The sequence below is a fragment of the Elephantulus edwardii genome, unplaced genomic scaffold (genome assembly GCF_000299155.1).
Source record: "Elephantulus edwardii isolate Elephantulus edwardi_28Jun2011 unplaced genomic scaffold, EleEdw1.0 scaffold00465, whole genome shotgun sequence".
Lineage (NCBI taxonomy): Eukaryota > Metazoa > Chordata > Mammalia > Macroscelidea > Macroscelididae > Elephantulus > Elephantulus edwardii.
In genome coordinates, this window is record NW_006400215.1 from 388,486 (window position 1) to 405,940 (window position 17,455).

The window sequence follows — 17,455 nt, forward strand, 5'->3', positions numbered from 1 at the left end:
ACAGCGCAGGAGGGGAAGACCCTCTATGAGGTGGATTGATTCAGCGACTGGGGTAATTGGGATGGGTGTGTCAGAGGCAATGAGATTGGCACAGAATAGAGCAGGGTTTAGGGCTGTTGTACATAGGGTCGCTATGAGTCGCAAACGACTCGACGGCAAATAACAACAACAACAACATTTTATACTGCTTTGCTTTGTTGCTATGTGCGTCGAGTCACTTGCAACTCATAGCAACCCTATGTACAACAGCCCTAAAACCTGCTCTATCCTGTGCCAACTTTACTGTCTCTTGACCCATCCACTCTCATTACCCCAGTCACTGAATCAATCCATCTCATCGATAGTCTCCCTCTCTTTCTCTGTCCCTCCACCCTTGCAAGCATGATGTTCCTTTCCAAGGACTGGTCTTGCCTTGTAGCATGCTCAAAGTATGTCAAAGACTCAGAATCTTTGCCTTCAAGGAGCAACCTGGTTTCGCCCTCTCTAGGACGAACTGTTTGTTCTACTGGCAGTCTATTCAACAGTTTTCTCCAACACCACAGTTCCAAGGCATCAGTTCTTTATCATCCCTAATCATTGTCTAGCTTTCTGACGCATAGCACGTGATTGTGAAGACTATGGCCTGGATCAGGTCCATCTTAGTCTCCAGACTGACTGGCTTGCTTAGAAATTCATATACACTGTGTTTTGTTTATATGCACCGTATTTCACACATTCCTTCATTTACATTGTGTTCATATATTCAGTCTCCTACACTGCGTTTTCCTTTCCTTTAAAAAAGTGTATTTGAAGGGAGCTCTGGTGGCCGAGTGGCCAGAAGTTGCACTGCAAACCCAGAGGTACGAATCCACCAGATGCTCTGCTGGAGAAGCAGGGGCAATCTCCTCCTGTAGCAGTCAGATCCGATTTGATGGTACACACACACACATAATTAAAAAAGAAAAAAATGTATTTGAAAGCTTACAAAGAATATTGTTTTTTAATCATTATGCGTTTAGTTTGGTAACACTAATTACAATACCAACAGTGTTTGAATAGCCATTTATTCTGTACTGCCTTCCCCTTCACCTATCTTATTAAGTGTCTGCCAATGGTAACAAAAAAAGTTCAAGCTGCCATGAAGGTGGGGGAAAAAAGAAGATCCAGGATCCAGGAATTGATGGACTAATAATTGACATGTTTCAGGTAACAGAGGCAGCCATGCTCAACAGTTTATGCCAGGAAATTTGGAGGACAGCTGCCTGGGCAACTGACTGAAGAGATATCAATTAGCTCTCGTTCACAAGAAAGGCAATCCAACAGAATGTAGAAATTATCTAATGATATCATTAATATCACATACAAGCCAAATCATGTGATCATAAAAAAAGTGACTAGAACAGTACATAAACAAAGAACTGACAAAAATTCAAGGTGGAATTAAAGAGGTTTTGGGACCAGGGATATCATTCCTGATCTTAGATAGTGTACTGAGAGCAGAGAATACCAGAAGAATGTCAATATGTGCTTTATTGACTATGCAAAGACATTTAACCAAGTGGATCATAACAAGTTATGGCTAATATTGAGAAGAATGGGAATCTCAGAACACTTAATCAAGCTCATATGAAACTTATACCTAGACCAAGAAGCTGTTGTCTGAATGAAGCAACAGAACACAGCATGATTAAAAATTAGGAAAGGTGTGCATCAGGATTGTATCCTTTCCCATGCCTATTAAATTTGTATGATGAAAAAAATCACTTGAGAAACTGGATTCTATGAAGAAGAATGTGGGATCAGGATTGGAGGAAGACTAATCAATCAACAACCTGGATTATGCAAATGACACAACCTTGCTTGCTGAAAAAGAGAACTTGAAATGCTTACTGCAGAAGATTAAAGACTACAGCTTCAGTATAGATTGCATTTCAACATTAAGAAAATAAAAATAATCATTATTAGATTGATAGTCCACATCATGATAGATGGAGAAAAGATTGAAGTTGCCAGTAAGATTTCCTCTTACTTGGATCCACAATCAACACACTTTGTACCAGGAAATCAGAAGACATGCATTGGGGAAGACTGCTATCAGGGACCTTTCCCAATTACTGAAGAACAATTACTTCAGTTTGAAGACTAAGGTGTGCCTGATTCAGGACATGGTTTTTTAGTCACTTGCTAAGCGTCTGAAGCTGGACAATGAATAAGGATAACAGAAGAAGAATTGATGCCTTTGAGTGCTGGTGTTGGAGAAGAGTACTGAATAACCCATTAACTGCCAAAATAATAAACAGATATGCCTTGGAGAGGGTACAACCAGAATGATCCTTGTAGGCAAAAATGGCAAAGCTTCATCTGACATACTATCAGTATAATTTGAAAGGCGGAGGATCAGTGAAAGAGAAAAAGATCCTCGATGAGACAGATTGCCATAGAGATTGTGCCAGTGTGCTCAAGTGTATCAGAGGTGACGAAGATGGCATAAGACAGGAAAAAGTTCAGATCTGTTGTTCATAGGGTCACTATGAGGAATACACCACCTACCACCACTACAACAACATTAATTTTCTATCTCCTTTCTCTTTTTCCCCTCATGGTAACCATACAAGAATGAGTCTGACACCACAACAAGATAAATGTAAACAACCCAAATGCAAAATGGGCACAGGATATGAACAGACACTTTACCAAAGAAGACATTCAGATGTCAAACAAACACATGAAGAAATAGTCAAAATCCCTAGCTCTAAGAGAGATGTAAATAAAAACAACTATGAGATATCATCTCACCCCAATACGAATAGCAAAATTTAACAGAGCAGCAAACATCAAATGCTGGCGAAGTTGTGGAGAAACTGGAATCCTTATTCACTATTGGTGGGAGTGTAAAATGTTACAACTATAGAAGGCAGTATGGCACTTTCTCAAAAAGTTGCAGATAGAAAGACCATTTGATCCAGAAATTACACTACTGGGAATATACGCCAAAGAAACCATAACCGCCACCCAAGCAGATATATGCACACCCATGTTTAACACAGCTTTGTTCACAATAGCAAAGATTTGGAAACAACCCAAAGAGCCCATCAACAAACGAATGGATAAAGAAGCTCTGGTATATTCACACAATGGAATACTATGCTGCATTGAAAAACAAGGAACTCATGAAATAGTATACAAAATGGGTGACCCTGGAGGACATTATGCTGAGTGAATTATCTCAGTCACAAAAGGACAAATACTGCATAGTGCCATTGTTGTAAAACGGCACTGACATCAGGGTTGTGGGGAGACTAAAAAAGATGGGATAAATAATGCATACTGCATTAAAACAGATGAGGGAGAGAACTGTTTAAAAGGGATATATGATTAGGTATATTGTCATGACAGGAGTCCAGAATGAAGGCTGCATAGTGGAGTGGACTTCATTGGAGGGATTGTATAACAATGAAGGAATTTTTTTGTTGTTTTCAATGGGAAGCGGGAACTGGGGGAAGGGGTGGGCAGGGAGAAAGTGCAAAATGTATGAAGGGAAATCCAAAGTCTCTGTAAACTTTCATTAAAATAAATTAATTTTTTTTAAAGAAACAGCTTGGTTTCATCCCCTGTAGGACAAACCTGTTTGTTCTCTTAGCAGTTCACGGAATATTCAATACTCTTCTCCTGCGCCACAGCTCAAAGGCATCAATTCTCCTTTTATCATCCAGATTTCTGGTGCATAGCAAGTAGTTGTGGCCTGAATCAGGAACACCTTAGTCTCCAGACTAACATTGTTGCTCTTCAGTACTCTGGAGATATCCGTGACAGCAGACTTTCCCAATGCAGTTCATCTTTTGATTTCCTGGCTGCTGGTACCAAGAGTTTTGATTGTGGAGCTAAGCAAACGGAAACTGTTAACAATCTCAATCTCTTCACCATCTATCATGATGCTGCCAATTGGCCCAGTGGTGAGAATCTTTGTTTTCTTGATATTCAGCTTCAATCTATATTGAAGGCTGCAGTCCTTGACCTTCTGTAGCAAGTACTTCAGGTCCTCCTCAGTTTCAGCAAGCAGGGTTGTGTCATCTGCACAACAGATTGTTGATAAGTCTTCCTCCAATCCTGATGCCCCATTTCTCCTCATAGAGCGCAGCCTGCTGCATGATCTGTTCTGCATATAGATTGAAAAGGTATACAAAGAGAAATTTTAATGCCTCTCCATGGTCGTAGTAAATTCAATGGTATCTAACAACAACAACAACTCCATGGTAAATATCAATACAGTCAATTTCTATTTTAGAACTTACTGTCACCTTACATTTAATAATATGTTGACTTCCTGTTATGTTGTTTTTCTCTAGATTTAAAAAAAATGTATCCATTTAACCCCTTTTCCGTTTTATACATTTCAACAGATACAGATATAGTTGTGGAGAGGAAGAAGAGAGGGAGCCCTGCTGTAACACTTCTTATTAGAAAACCTAAAGAAATATCTGTGGACATAATCCTGGCTTTGGAATCAAAGAGCAGCTGGCCTGTGAGCACCCAGGAAGGCCTGGCCATCAATAACTGGCTTGGAGCGAAAGTTAGGACCAAGCTAAGACGACAACCTTATTACCTAATACCCAAGCATGCAAAGGATGGACGAAGTTTCCAAGGTATTTTGAATGTGATGACTAATTAAAGATATTTATATCTTTATCTTTATCTGTATCCCTATCTCTATATGTAAGAGGTGTTGATGAAGAAATAGTTATTATTGAAGCAGTGTAATATGAACAGCCAGCTGATGCTGATGACATTTTGTAAGGCAGCTGGCTAAACAAGGTTTAAGGTGGGAGTTTTGTGAGAGACAGAACTGAAAAAGCCTTGATTGTACTAATACCAAATACTCAACTTTAAAATGTTTACTAGCCCACATGTAAGTATTTATCTTTTTTTACCTTTGCTCTCATTGTACCTTTACTGTTTTTACCTCGCTCACTAATAGTTCTGTGATGCAATGTTACCATACAAAGTTAGATATTGTCTGCATTGCACACCTAAGGCTGTATAGCAAAGAACCAGAATTAGTACAAATAGAAGAACTATATTTACATTCTGTGTGCTCAAGCTCCAAAAATCAGATAATATTTACAAAATAAAACATGAGAGTGCAAAATTACTAATGCACTTTGCTGCTAATGTGCTGAACACCTTCTCTGGAGAAAGATCTGTTTGCAAAAATCTTGACTCAAAAAGTTCACTTATGCTTTATGGGTTTTGTTGTGGTTGTAATGATGGTGACAAGAGACAAGACTCTCAACAGGCAAAGACTCTAGAGCCACAGACTTGAAGCCAACATCCTAAATGTGAGAAGGCTGATGGTTTCCTCAGCGTGAAGAAACGACCAGAGACTTTCCCAAGATTTTATAGGCTCAAGTCCTAATCCATAAATGGCCTTTTGAACAACATCAAATAATCTCTCAGTTGACATCTCAACTTGCTAAGGAAGCACAGATGAGGATGTTTCTGCTATGCAGTAGACAGCAGCAGTGCACACAAGTTAGAGACCTGTTTAACAAACCTTCTGCACAACTGCCGAAAGTGGCCACAGAAGTAGTCTCGGCTTTTTAAGGAGCAGGTTAACAATCACATTTTTTGGATGTCTATCTTTTAATAATGGAAAGAAGCACTGGCCTTAACTGCCTTGAATCTGAACTCTGAAGCATCTTCTACTCACCGTAGAACTTTGGAGTAGTTACTAAGCCTTCCTGTACTTATTTTCTCATCTGTACAATGGGTGAGGAGCCTTGATGGCACAGTGGTTAAGAACTCAGCAAAGTGAAAGACTGGTTCTTTGAACTCACTCCTCATGTCATATAATAAGACTGATTTTTTTAGAAACTGCCAAAGTGTCGTTCCAGAGTGGCTGTGCCATTCTGCATTCTCACCAGCAGTGAGAATTCCTTTTGGTCTGTGTCAGTGCTGGCAATTGCAATTTAAAATATTGTAGGGTAGGTGTTCTGATAGCTATGCATTGTGGAGAAACCATAATCAGCTGAAAGGTTGGAGGATTGAACCTACCGAGAAGTATATCAGAAGCCTGACCTGGTTATCTGCTTCTGAAAGGTGATCTACAATTCTGAAAACTCTGAAGTAGTTCACTCTGCACACATTGTTGTGCCATTGAGTCACCTGCGACCCATAGTGACCCTATGTACAGCAGCTCTGAACCCTTCCCTGTCCTGAGCCAGTCTCACTAATTCCAACACAACAACCCCCATTACCCCAGAATCAATCCATCCCGTCACGGGTCTTCCTTTCCTGTGCTGTCCCTCCACCCTTCTGAACATGATGTCCTTCTCCACAGACTGGTCTCTCGTGGCCATGTGCCTGAAAGTATGTGAGATGGAGCTTCAAAATCCTTGCCTCCATGGAGAAACTTGTTTTCACCCCCTCCAAGACAGACATATTTGTTTTCTTGGTGGTCCATAAGTATGTTCAAGACTTCTCTAGCACCACAGTTAGAAGGCATCAATTCTTGTTCTGTCATCCTTAATCATTGTCCAGCTCTCTGATACATAACAAGTAATTGCAAAGACCATGGCCTGGATTAGGTGCACCTTAGTCTCCAGACTGACATTGTTGCTTTTCAGTATGCTGGAGTGGTCCCTGACAGCAAATTTTCCCAACGCAATTCGTCTTTTGATTTCCTGATTGCTGTGAGTCACACACAGGTGACTTGAGGGCACATAACAACAATAACAAATATGAATGGGCTTGAGCATTTTCATATGTTTAAGAGTCATTTATGCTTCTTTTTCTATGAACACAACATTCGTATTTCTTGTCCATTCTTTATAGAGCTATTTTTTTCTTAGCTATTTGAAGTTGTTGATAAACTATACATATCAGTTCTCTTTTTGTAAGATAAGTTGCAATATTTAAAAATTTTTTATTTTCTTTTTCATTTACTTATAGTGTTCTTTGCCATTCCAAGTTATTCTGATAAAGTTATTACTTCTGGGTTTGAGTCAGAATACTAAAAACTTTTCTTCGTTCACACATTTTTTTTCTTCAGGTTCACAAATCTCAATGGTTTAGAGTTTCTCCTCACTCATATTCTGTGGAGCATGTCTAATTTTCTTTTTTCATTGTTATTCTATTGCAGTATTCGAAACAGCTCACCACAGTGGTCTTGATTCCCACTCAGAGCAATCCTCATTGGGCTTCTGAGGTTGTAAATCGTAGTGGGAGGAGACCGCCTGTCCCTCCAAGGGGCCAAGCAGCCACTTATATAGCTTTGCAGTTAAACACACCACTACACCACTAGAACTCTAGCATCGCCACACTGTTGTTTTGTTGTTTAATGTCGTCGAGTCGTAGACGACTCATAGCGACCCTATGAACGAACAGTCTGAGCACTGTTCGTACATAGGGTTTCCAGAGGCAAGCCATTTTGGAAGTGGTTGCCGCTCCTGCTTCCAGGCTTGATTTAGTCGGGAAGCTCCAGCCAACACTGTCCACCATGGGTGCCCATTACCATGATTGGCACATCACTGTCACAGGCTTCAGCATCACAACAACCACGAGTTACCTCTGTACAGCAACGCACAGACCAGTGCTATACCACCTAGAAGAATGTTTGACAGGAAGACAATTTGAACCTGGTGGTGGTGGGAGTGCAGGAAATCGTGGCAAACTTTTGGAGTGGACTGCTTTTCTGGGAATGTGTTTGACGTGCAGGTTTGCTCTGTCCCTGGAGTGAGGCTAGCCAGCCTGGGCCTAGGGTTTGAACCAGGAGGCGGCCTTAAGCCCAAAGGCACACTACTTTTTAAAAATCCTGTCCTTAAACCAGTCTCTTTGCCAGTTAGGCTACAGCCTTTTAAAAAAATCTTGAACTCTGTACTTTCAAACCCTTCTTTTAGGGGTTGGCAACTTTTTTCCGTGAAGGCTCACATCAGACAGAGCTTGCAGTTCATAGATCTCTCTAGCAACTACTTCACTACTTAACTCTGCCCTTGCAGCACTAGACAATATGTACATGAATGTGACTGTGTGTTTATAACTTAATTTACGGAATGGGTGGAGAGTTAAATTTAGGCTATGGGGCTAGATTTGATCCTGTGCTAGTTAGTTATATGTGTACTGTGTAATACACAAATATTTTCTTTTTAGTTTAGTGCTTTTACTTTCTCATTTAAAATTTGTTTCCACACTCCTAGGTTATGACAGATGTTCTCCTATGCTTATCTGATAGGAACTTGTTTATTTTACCTGTCACATTTCAACTTGTAATCCAACTGGGATTGATTTTTATCTTAATTACAAGTGCCCTTTCTAGAAATTCCTGTCTAGTTTGAGGTCACAAAGATATACCATTACCAAATAAGCCGTCTGGAATGGAGTTTTATATATTGTCTAGAATAGGGGCTAAATCTTTATGGTCCAGCGTCATTTATTGAAAAATCTAATACTTTGTCACCGCTCTTAGTGCTGCTTTTCTCATTGTTCATATATTTTTTGGCTATTCCTACATTCCTAATTCTGTCCCTACTAATCTCTCTATTCATCTTTACCATATTGTCTTATATAATGCATCTTAAAATAAGCCTTGATACCAGGAAAGGCATGCTCTCCCACAATTTTTCTTCTTTAAGTGTTTTTAAAATATTTCTTATGTCTTTATGTTTTCATATAAGTTTGTTGGGTTTTTTAAAAATTTATTTTAATGAAAGTTAACAGAAACTTCGATTTCCAGTCATTCATTGTTGCACACTTTCCTCCCTGCCCACCCTTCCCCCTAGTTTCCTTTTCTTTTTGAAAAGCAAAAACAAACAAACAAATTAGTGTTATACAATTCCCCACCACACACCCCAGTCCACTCCACTATACAGCTTTCATTCTGGATTCTTGTCATGACAATAATACTGAATTATACATTCCTCCTAAACAGTTCTCTCCCTGATCTGTTTCAATGCAGTATACATTATTTATCCCCTCTTAGATTCCCTCCAACTCCGATGTCAGTCCCACTTTACAAGAGTGGCACCATGCAGTATTTGTCCTTTTGTGACTGAGACATTTCACTCAGCATATCCTCCAGGGTCACCCATTTTGTATAATATTTCATGAGTTCTTTGTTTTTCAAAGCAGCATAGTATTGAATATACCACAGCTTCTCTATCCATTCGTTTTTTTTATGGGCACTTGGGTTGTTTCCAACTCTTTGCTATTGTGAACAAAACAGCAATAAACATGAGTGAGCATTTATCTACTTAGGTGGCAGTTCTGGTTTCTTTAGGGTATGTTCCCAGTAGTGGAATTTCTGGGTCAAATGGTATTTCTATTTCTAACTTTCTGAGAGAGCACCATACCACCTTCCACAGTGGTTGCACCATTTTACACTCCAATGAATAAGGGTTCCAGTTTCTCCACACCTCGCCAGGATTTGTTGTTTGCTGTTCTGCTAAATTTTGCTATTTTTACTGGGGTGAGATGATACGTCATAGTTGTTTTGATTTGCATCTATCTCTGTCAGTTTAGGTATCCTCTGTGGTTTCTCAGTGAAGCTTTAGAGTTTTCACCACAGAGGTTGTATGTCGCAGACCGGGATGTGAACGGTCTCGACACTGACTCAGGGATGTGGTGAAGATGTCAGGTGGGAACGGATTTGGCGGGACAGACAACACAACACTAGAGAGAGATTGTGATGCTGCTAACTTTACTGAGTATAGATGAACTTTTTATACAATCTTTCTTGTCATTATGCTAGATACATGACATTTACTTTGAAAAAGCTAACATTTGCTGTTGTAAGAAACAGCTGACGCAAACAGATTAGTAAGCTATTAATAAAGGATAACATTATAAACATGCGGTTTTACAAGGTGCATTTTAACAAGACGCCAGACGTGTGGTTACTAGTTTGGCCACTTCTCAAAAGTTTCTTTCACTTTTTGTAAAGTCTGACAGGCGGTTGCTATATAATGAACATGGCAATAATATGACTTTTTATAATGCTCTATTGCTTTGGAAACTCTAGCTAATACTTTAGCTTTTTCAGTAGGGTTTAATGTACACCATGGAGGCCTAGCTCGTTTTATTCTTTAACTAATCCAAAGCTTTATACAAAGGCACATTAGAATCATTATCTAGATGACGTACAAGCATAGCAAAGGGTGTGTTATCTGATTCATTTACAGAAATATTTCTTAATATATTTTCAATGAAGTATTCAATGCTCTGAATTCTTTCAACTAGATTTAGTTGCCCCCCATTTCCAGGAACATCCAGCCTTTCTTCTAAGTAATGATTACTCACAGTGCTCTCTGACTTTTCAGGACTTTCTGGAATTGCAGGAACACTTGAGGAAGAAAAGCAAAACAGATGGAGAAAGTAACTAAACATAATAGACTCCATTCTCCAGAACACTTTATAATCCTGACTTAGTCCTAGAGTTTGCGTGAGACGTCTCCACAAATATCCGGGCTTCAGCTCAACCTTTGCCTTCATCATGCTGGAGGACCCTGGCATCGCTTGTCACACTGATGCCATAGACCGTGCAGCTGGCAAGGCAGGTGTGGCAGTTTCCGGTTTTTTGTTTTTAAGACGAAACTTTTTAATATCTCTTTGGGCTTGTGCTAAGGACTTTAAAAGTAGTTTGAACAGGAATGGAAAAATTAAGAAAACAAATATAATAAGAAGCAGGGCAACACTAGTAATGATTACATAGTGCTACTAATCTAAAGGATTCAGAGCTTTGATGTTCACATATAAATTTCGGGCTAAATCTTCAAATCTATAATTATTAATTTGCTGTTTACTTATCTTTGATATTTGTTCTTGCAAAGTTTGTAGGTCATATGTAATATTATTCTCTTTCTAAATTTTTTGCAAATGTGCTTTAGTTTTATTCTAAGTGTTGGATGCATTATACTTTGCGGGAGTAACACAGATATATTTAAAGGAGGCATGGCACTTAGTGGCCATTCTGGTTTTAAGATTAGTTACATCTTGGCTTAAAGATATAACAACATCTTTAAGAGCATTTAATTTTGCTTCTAGCTTAACATCTATCATATGCTGTTCGGCTAAACTTAAAGATATATTCTTATGCATTTCATTTACAAATTTTGCTGTTTGTATGTTTTTAACTAAAGCTGCTGTGGAAACAGCAAAAGAAGTAACAAAAGTAATAAGAGTAGTTATACTAAGTATTAATGCAGTAACAAATTGCTTAGTTCTCAATAATTCATTTAAACACTTGACTGTTTGTAAACTAACATCATCATACTATGCTATATTTTGTAAATTTATGGGTAGCAACACATATGGTGGACATTTTATCAAAAGCATAATAGTATAATTTTTTGACATAGCATTATTTATAGAATTTGATAAAATACAAGAGACACACGAAACATGGAAAGACGTATCAGAGATTTTTTTTATATATACATTATTTTTATGACTAAGTAATAGACTATAAGGATAGCTTACGCAAGTGGTAACAGCCACAGGTTCAGATGTCTGATTTTTTGGTCTTTTTAATAGAACTATATCTGTGGCTGCTACTAGGTGAAAAAGATTATGGTGGAGATAAGAATAGTTGAATCCTGTCTTAAGAATTTATACGGGTTCAACGTAGCTTGCTGAAAAGAACTTAGTGATTTTACTTTTTATATCAGGTTTGTATCTGTTAAACTGATCTTTTTCAGTAGCATTGCAAAAATAAGCAATATAATTATAATTAGGAGAAGAGACTGAAAAATCTCACAAGTGTTTATTAGTATTAGGAATTTGAAATGGTATCTTTTTTTCCTTTAAATTCACACGTGAGTTCAGTAGGATACTGATCTTCATAAATTCAGGGAGAATTTGGGTTTTTATATTTTTTTAAACAATCAGTATATGGTAAAGGCTTAGTGGCTGTCTCAGTCTTATTTTGATTGTACTACTCTAAAGTTTTTATTTGCAATTTTTACACTAACTTCTTTGCTTTAGGTTGTTTTTTTTTTCTATAGTTTCAGGAGTATTGGTCACGAAGATCTGATATGAGGCTGGTAAACAGCTTGAAGTTGAGGAGCTAGATAAATTAAAGCAAATGGGGGTGGAGTTGGACTTTTTTTTATAGTTAATGACGGAAGATTGGTGCTTAGAGATTATAAACGTAGGAGATCCCCCTAAAATTTCTGTAGCATTAGTTATGACTTTAACACTTGCTCGTTCTTGCTAAGTAACTGGATGTAAAAGTGGGGGTTTTGGAATGTAAGTCTAATACAATTTTTTTTGTACTGAAACTCTTGAGAGAAGAATGAAACAAGCTAAAAACATATTTAATGCAGTAACAGGCTTGCTAGTTTCAGAAAGTATTTTAACTGCTCTTGCGGCGAAATTATTTAGTTGAGCTATTGTAGGAAATTGTATGTTGGCCTGTGCTGATATCGAGCAATGGCGCAGCTTCTTCTGCAGTAGTTTTATTTTCTTTCGTTGCTTTCTTTTCAGTTTCCTTTTGACTGTAAGGTTGGATGAGACGATTAGGGATCTAGATGGGGGAGTCTTCATCCTGTGGAAAAACACAAGCATATCTTCTTCCTGCTGTAATTAGTGGATCTGGACTTCGCCACTGTCCTGTCAAGAGATTTTTCTATTGGACTAGTGGCTTTGGTTTTTCTTCTTGTGGAACTCAATGTCTAAACATTCTAGTTTGTTTTTTATCATTAGTATTAACGTGGTTAAGAGAAAATAAGGCATGAGTCAATACATGATGAGGGGAGAAATACTTGTTCTTCTTTTGTAACTTATGCATTTGTAGTTTCAATTCTTGATGAGCTCTTTTTATTATAGCTTGTCCTGAGGATTATAGGGTATCCCAGTAACATGAGAAATATTCCATTGTTCACAAAAGTGTTTAAAGGCTGTAGAAACATAGGCGGGCTCATTATTTGTTTTGATTCTAGTTGGCTTGCTTAAAAGGGTAAAATAAGCAATAGGGTGTTGAACAACATTCTTAACAGCCTTTTTTGAATGGGCTGTAGCATGTATAACATGAGAATAAGTGTTAATACACACATGAACATAACATAGTTTTCCAAATTCAGGTATGTGTGTAGTATCTATTTGCTAAAGGGTATTAGGTTTTAGACTGCGGGGATTTACTCTCATTTTTTGTTCATGATTACTAGGGGGACAGGCTGAACATGTTTTGACTATGTGCTGGGCTTGCTCTCTGGTAATTTTAAACTCATACTTAATATAGAAATGGCATTTGGTAGAGGGTTTGTAGAGTAAATGAGGGGGAAAATTAGGGGAGTTTTTTAACAAAATCTAAAACAGGGTTTTTCGGGAGGTGATATGCAATTTGTCTTGCATATCCTGTTAATGCCACTCTTTAATCTTCATTTTCTTGCAAAAGAAATTCAAACTGTTGTTTAGTGAAAGGAATCACAATTTTATGCATGTCTTTTTTAAATAACTCCTTGGATTTATTCCTACTCTTAACAATCAATAAGGCACATAAGGTGGTATAAGGCAAAATATTCTTTGTTTGAATGTGAGGTAAATGTACTCACTCTATAATATTTTGTTGCTAAAAATAGCTAGTAGGAGTATAAGTAGTTTTTATGACAAGAAAATCCCATGGAATAGCATAGTCTATCTGATGTAGAGAGGCCTTTTGTAAGGCCTGTTCTACTACTTTAAGCGCTTCTTTTGCTTCAGGTGTAAGTTCTCTTTTTGATTTGGGGTGCGAATCCCCATGCAATATTTGAAACAAAGGGCTTAGTTCCCTTGTAGTTAGTTTTAAAAAAGGACGAATTCAATTTATATTTCTTAACAATTTTTGAAAATTATTCAAATTTTGCAATTTATCTGTTTTTATTTGCAAATGCTGTGATGACACATATTCATTAGTAATAACATTTCTTAAATATTTAATAGGCTTGTTTTCTTGAATTTTATCAGGAGCAATTAATAGTCTAAAATGAGTCAAGCTAATGGTTAGATCTTGTAAGATCTTCTTTGCTCGATCTCTTGAAGGGTGAGCAATGAGGATATTGTCTATATAATGGATTATATATGCATCAGTGTTCTTCATCCTAATGGGATGTATAGCCATATCTACATATTTTTGGCAGAGGGAGGGGCTATTTTTCATGCTTTGTGGGAGTACTTTCTAATGGTATCTCTTACAGGGTCTCTTACGGTTACTAGAGGGAACGCTAAATGCGAATCTTTTACAATCATCAGGGTGCAATTTTATAGTAAAAAAGTAGTCTTGTAAATCAATGACTATTATATGATAATTCTTTGGTACAGCTATAGGTGTAGGGAGGCTAGGCTGCAAAGCCCTCATGTCCTCCATTGTTATATTTATAGCTCTAAGATTTTGAAGAAGTCTTTATTTCTTTGACTTCTTTTTAATCACAAATATTGGAGTATTTCAGGGACTAGAGGACTCGTCTAGATGACTTTTTTCTACTTGTTTTGTCACAATGTCTTCTATGGCCTGTATTTTTTCTTTAGATAGGGGCCATTGATTCAGCCATACAGGCTCTTTTGATTTCTAGATTATTTTATCAGCATAATAGTTGCTGACAATGGCCCCTAAGAAAAACACTGATTAAATAAAGGTTCTGTGGTGAGGCTTATTTTTAAATCCTGCATAATATCTCTCCCCCAGAGGGAAAAAGGGAGTGAAGGTATGACATATGGCTGTATATGTCTTGATTTATCACTTGATTTTTCAGGCGATGAAACTAGCACTTTTAGCTACATTGGAAGCTAATCTCAGTCTAATGAGGGAGGAGGCAGTTCTAGTAACTGGTTAAGATGAGGGCCAGTCCTTACTAGCTACACAAGTTTTATTTGCTCTAGTGTCTTTTTAATAGACTTCTTATTGAGTGTTAATGTCAGAAAGGGGCGAGTATCAGAAATTTCTTGTGTCTAGGCTATTATTTCAGAGGATCTAACTGTCCCTCTCTTTCCTTCATCAAAGTGGTATTAGGTAGATTCAGGAAAGGTAGTAACAGAAGTTGAGCAATTCTTTGTCTCTTTCTAATTATAATTGTATCTTTTTCTCCCTTAACTATTACTTTGATGGTATCTTGAGTATCTGCATCAACTACTCTTGGGATAACTTCTATTCTTAACTTATAGTTGGAACTTTTTCCTAGGATCAGCCCAACGATACATTTTGGTAAAGTTTCTAAAATTTGGGTTTCTACAAGAACAACCTTATCTATAGAGGAGAGAATAACATTGTTTGCTGCTGCTAGATCCAGTCTTGCACTCTTAGGAGTAGTTTTAGGTAATGTATGAATAGTGAATGAAGGAGCTTCAGGATTTAAACTGCTTACTTTTGGCTCTAGTTCCTCTCTTGGTGTGGGGCTGAGAGGAAGCCCCTCATTTAGTTTTTTGTCTTTGGTTTCAGATTTTCAGTTAGTTTTGTTCTATCTTTGTGGAATTTGGATTTACATTCATTTTTCCAATAATTCTTTTTTTTGCACCGGGGACGAAGCCCCGGGGCAGTTTTAGGCTTTTTATCTTTGTTTTTCACATTGGGGCATGTATTTTTCATATGGCTTGTTTGACTACACGAAAAACAAGTGGGAGGTTTTTCTCCTCCTCCATATGTTCTTTTGATAATCTGTTTCATAGACTGTCCTTGCATGGCGGCGGCATATGCTAGACTTTGAACTACTGCAGGTGAGGCATCCATACATGCCTTCATGTAATCTTGCAAAGAGCTTGTTTTCTTAATGGGTCTGAGTAAATCTTGGCATAAAGTATTAGCATTTTCCCAGGCTAGCTGTTTAATAAGAATCTTAGTGCCTTCACTGGGAGGCATCATCCTATGTACAGCTTCCTCTATCCTAGATATAAAAGGTCTGATAGGGCTCTTCTAGTTGTTGTTTAATACTAGCAAGGGTAGTACTTTTTACTCCTGGAGGGGGTATGGCCCTCCAAGCTAAGACAGCATTGGTTGTAATTTCTTTTAAGATTTGCTTCGGAATTCGAATCTGGCTACTGGGCTCAAGATATTCTTCTGTGCTCAGAAGCATATCCATGGTAGGATTTTTACCTCTTTTGCCTAATAAGTTCTTTTTTAATGATTCTTTAGATCTTTCCTCATAATCTGTTCGCCAGAGAACATAGTCTCTGGGACTTAAGGTTGATTTTGCAGTCTGGTGCCAATCACTTGGTGTTAGCCACTGACTAGCCACCAAATCTACTAGCTGCAAAGTGAAAGGGGCTGAAGGGCCCGAGGTTTTCACTGCAGTCTGCAGCTCCTTGAGCGTCTTCAGTGGCAGTGGTTCCCACTGTGGTTCGTCATCATCAAAATTTGAAACTGTGACCACTGGGCATGCCAATGAGAGGTCACTAGCTTGTTGGGCCTCCCGAACGGTGGCTTGGAACCCTACAGGGGGAAGCAGATTTCGTTTTAGCTTGGAGGACACACCCGGGTCTTTCCCTTTTTTAGGGAGAGCAGTTAGATGTACAGTACGTAACTTTGTCTCATGGTGGTCCCTATCCTCAGGATGCATGCGTTCCTCGTATCTGGCAGCTTCATCAAACAGATTCTAATCATCATCTCTTCTACTTTCTATTTCTGCATAAACTCCCTCCATGGGAGCAGTAGGTGTCGTAGCACCGTACTTTTTATCAGAAGTAGAAAGTGGACAACTTTCTTGCTCATTTAAAGATTGAACCTCCTCAGCCAACATTTCAAGATCTGTCTTATCACTTAATGCATCACGTATTTGCAACCACATAGGAAACATCTGCCTAGGAACCGGTTCCTCTACGTGCTCTACTGCATACCTCTTAAGGTCTCTGCCCATGCGTTTCCAGTCTACTAAGGAGAGCGTCCCCTCCTGTGGAAACTATGGAGCAGCTTTCATCATATACTCATAAAATTCACCTGCAGTACTTTCAGATACTTTTAAACTTTGTTCTGCTAACATATGCTGCAGGACAGATAGAAACATTTGCTTACTTTTTGAATTACTGTGCCCCATACTTCTGATTATAATTTTACGAATTACCTGCCCTGTTACCAGTGATCCTTTACCGGAGGGTCTGCAGCACCCTTAGCAGGGGCCTATCCGTTCCTGAGAAGAGAAAGTAAAGAAAGCTCACCTGCCTTCAAGTCCCTGTTTGGGCGCCAGCTGTCGCAGACCGGGATGTGAACGGTCTCGACACCGACCCAGGGATGTGGTGAAGATGTCAGGTGGGAACGGATTTGGCGGGACAGACAACACAACACCAGAGAGAGATTGTGATGCTGCCAACTTTACTGAGTATAGATGAACCTTTTATACTATCCTTCTTGTCACTATGCTAGATACATGACATTTACTTTGAAAAAGCTAACATTTGCTGTTGTAAGAAACAGCTGACGCAAACAGATCAGTAAGCTATTAATAAAGGATAACATTATAAACATGCGGTTTTACAAGGTGCATTTTAACAAGACGCCAGACGTGTGGTTACTAGTTTGGCCACT

The 17,455-nt window shown here is 38.4% G+C and overlaps 1 protein-coding gene across 1 annotated transcript in view; it reads left to right on the plus strand.

The window, feature by feature from the left end:
• Positions 1–17,455, plus strand: part of MB21D1 (Mab-21 domain containing 1) — a 68,676-nt gene that overhangs the window by 41,472 nt on the left and 9,749 nt on the right. Inside the window, exon 3 of the mRNA XM_006902883.1 lies at positions 4,380–4,622. Coding sequence (XP_006902945.1) covers positions 4,380–4,622 — 243 coding nt within the window. The remainder of the gene's footprint in view (positions 1–4,379; positions 4,623–17,455) is intronic.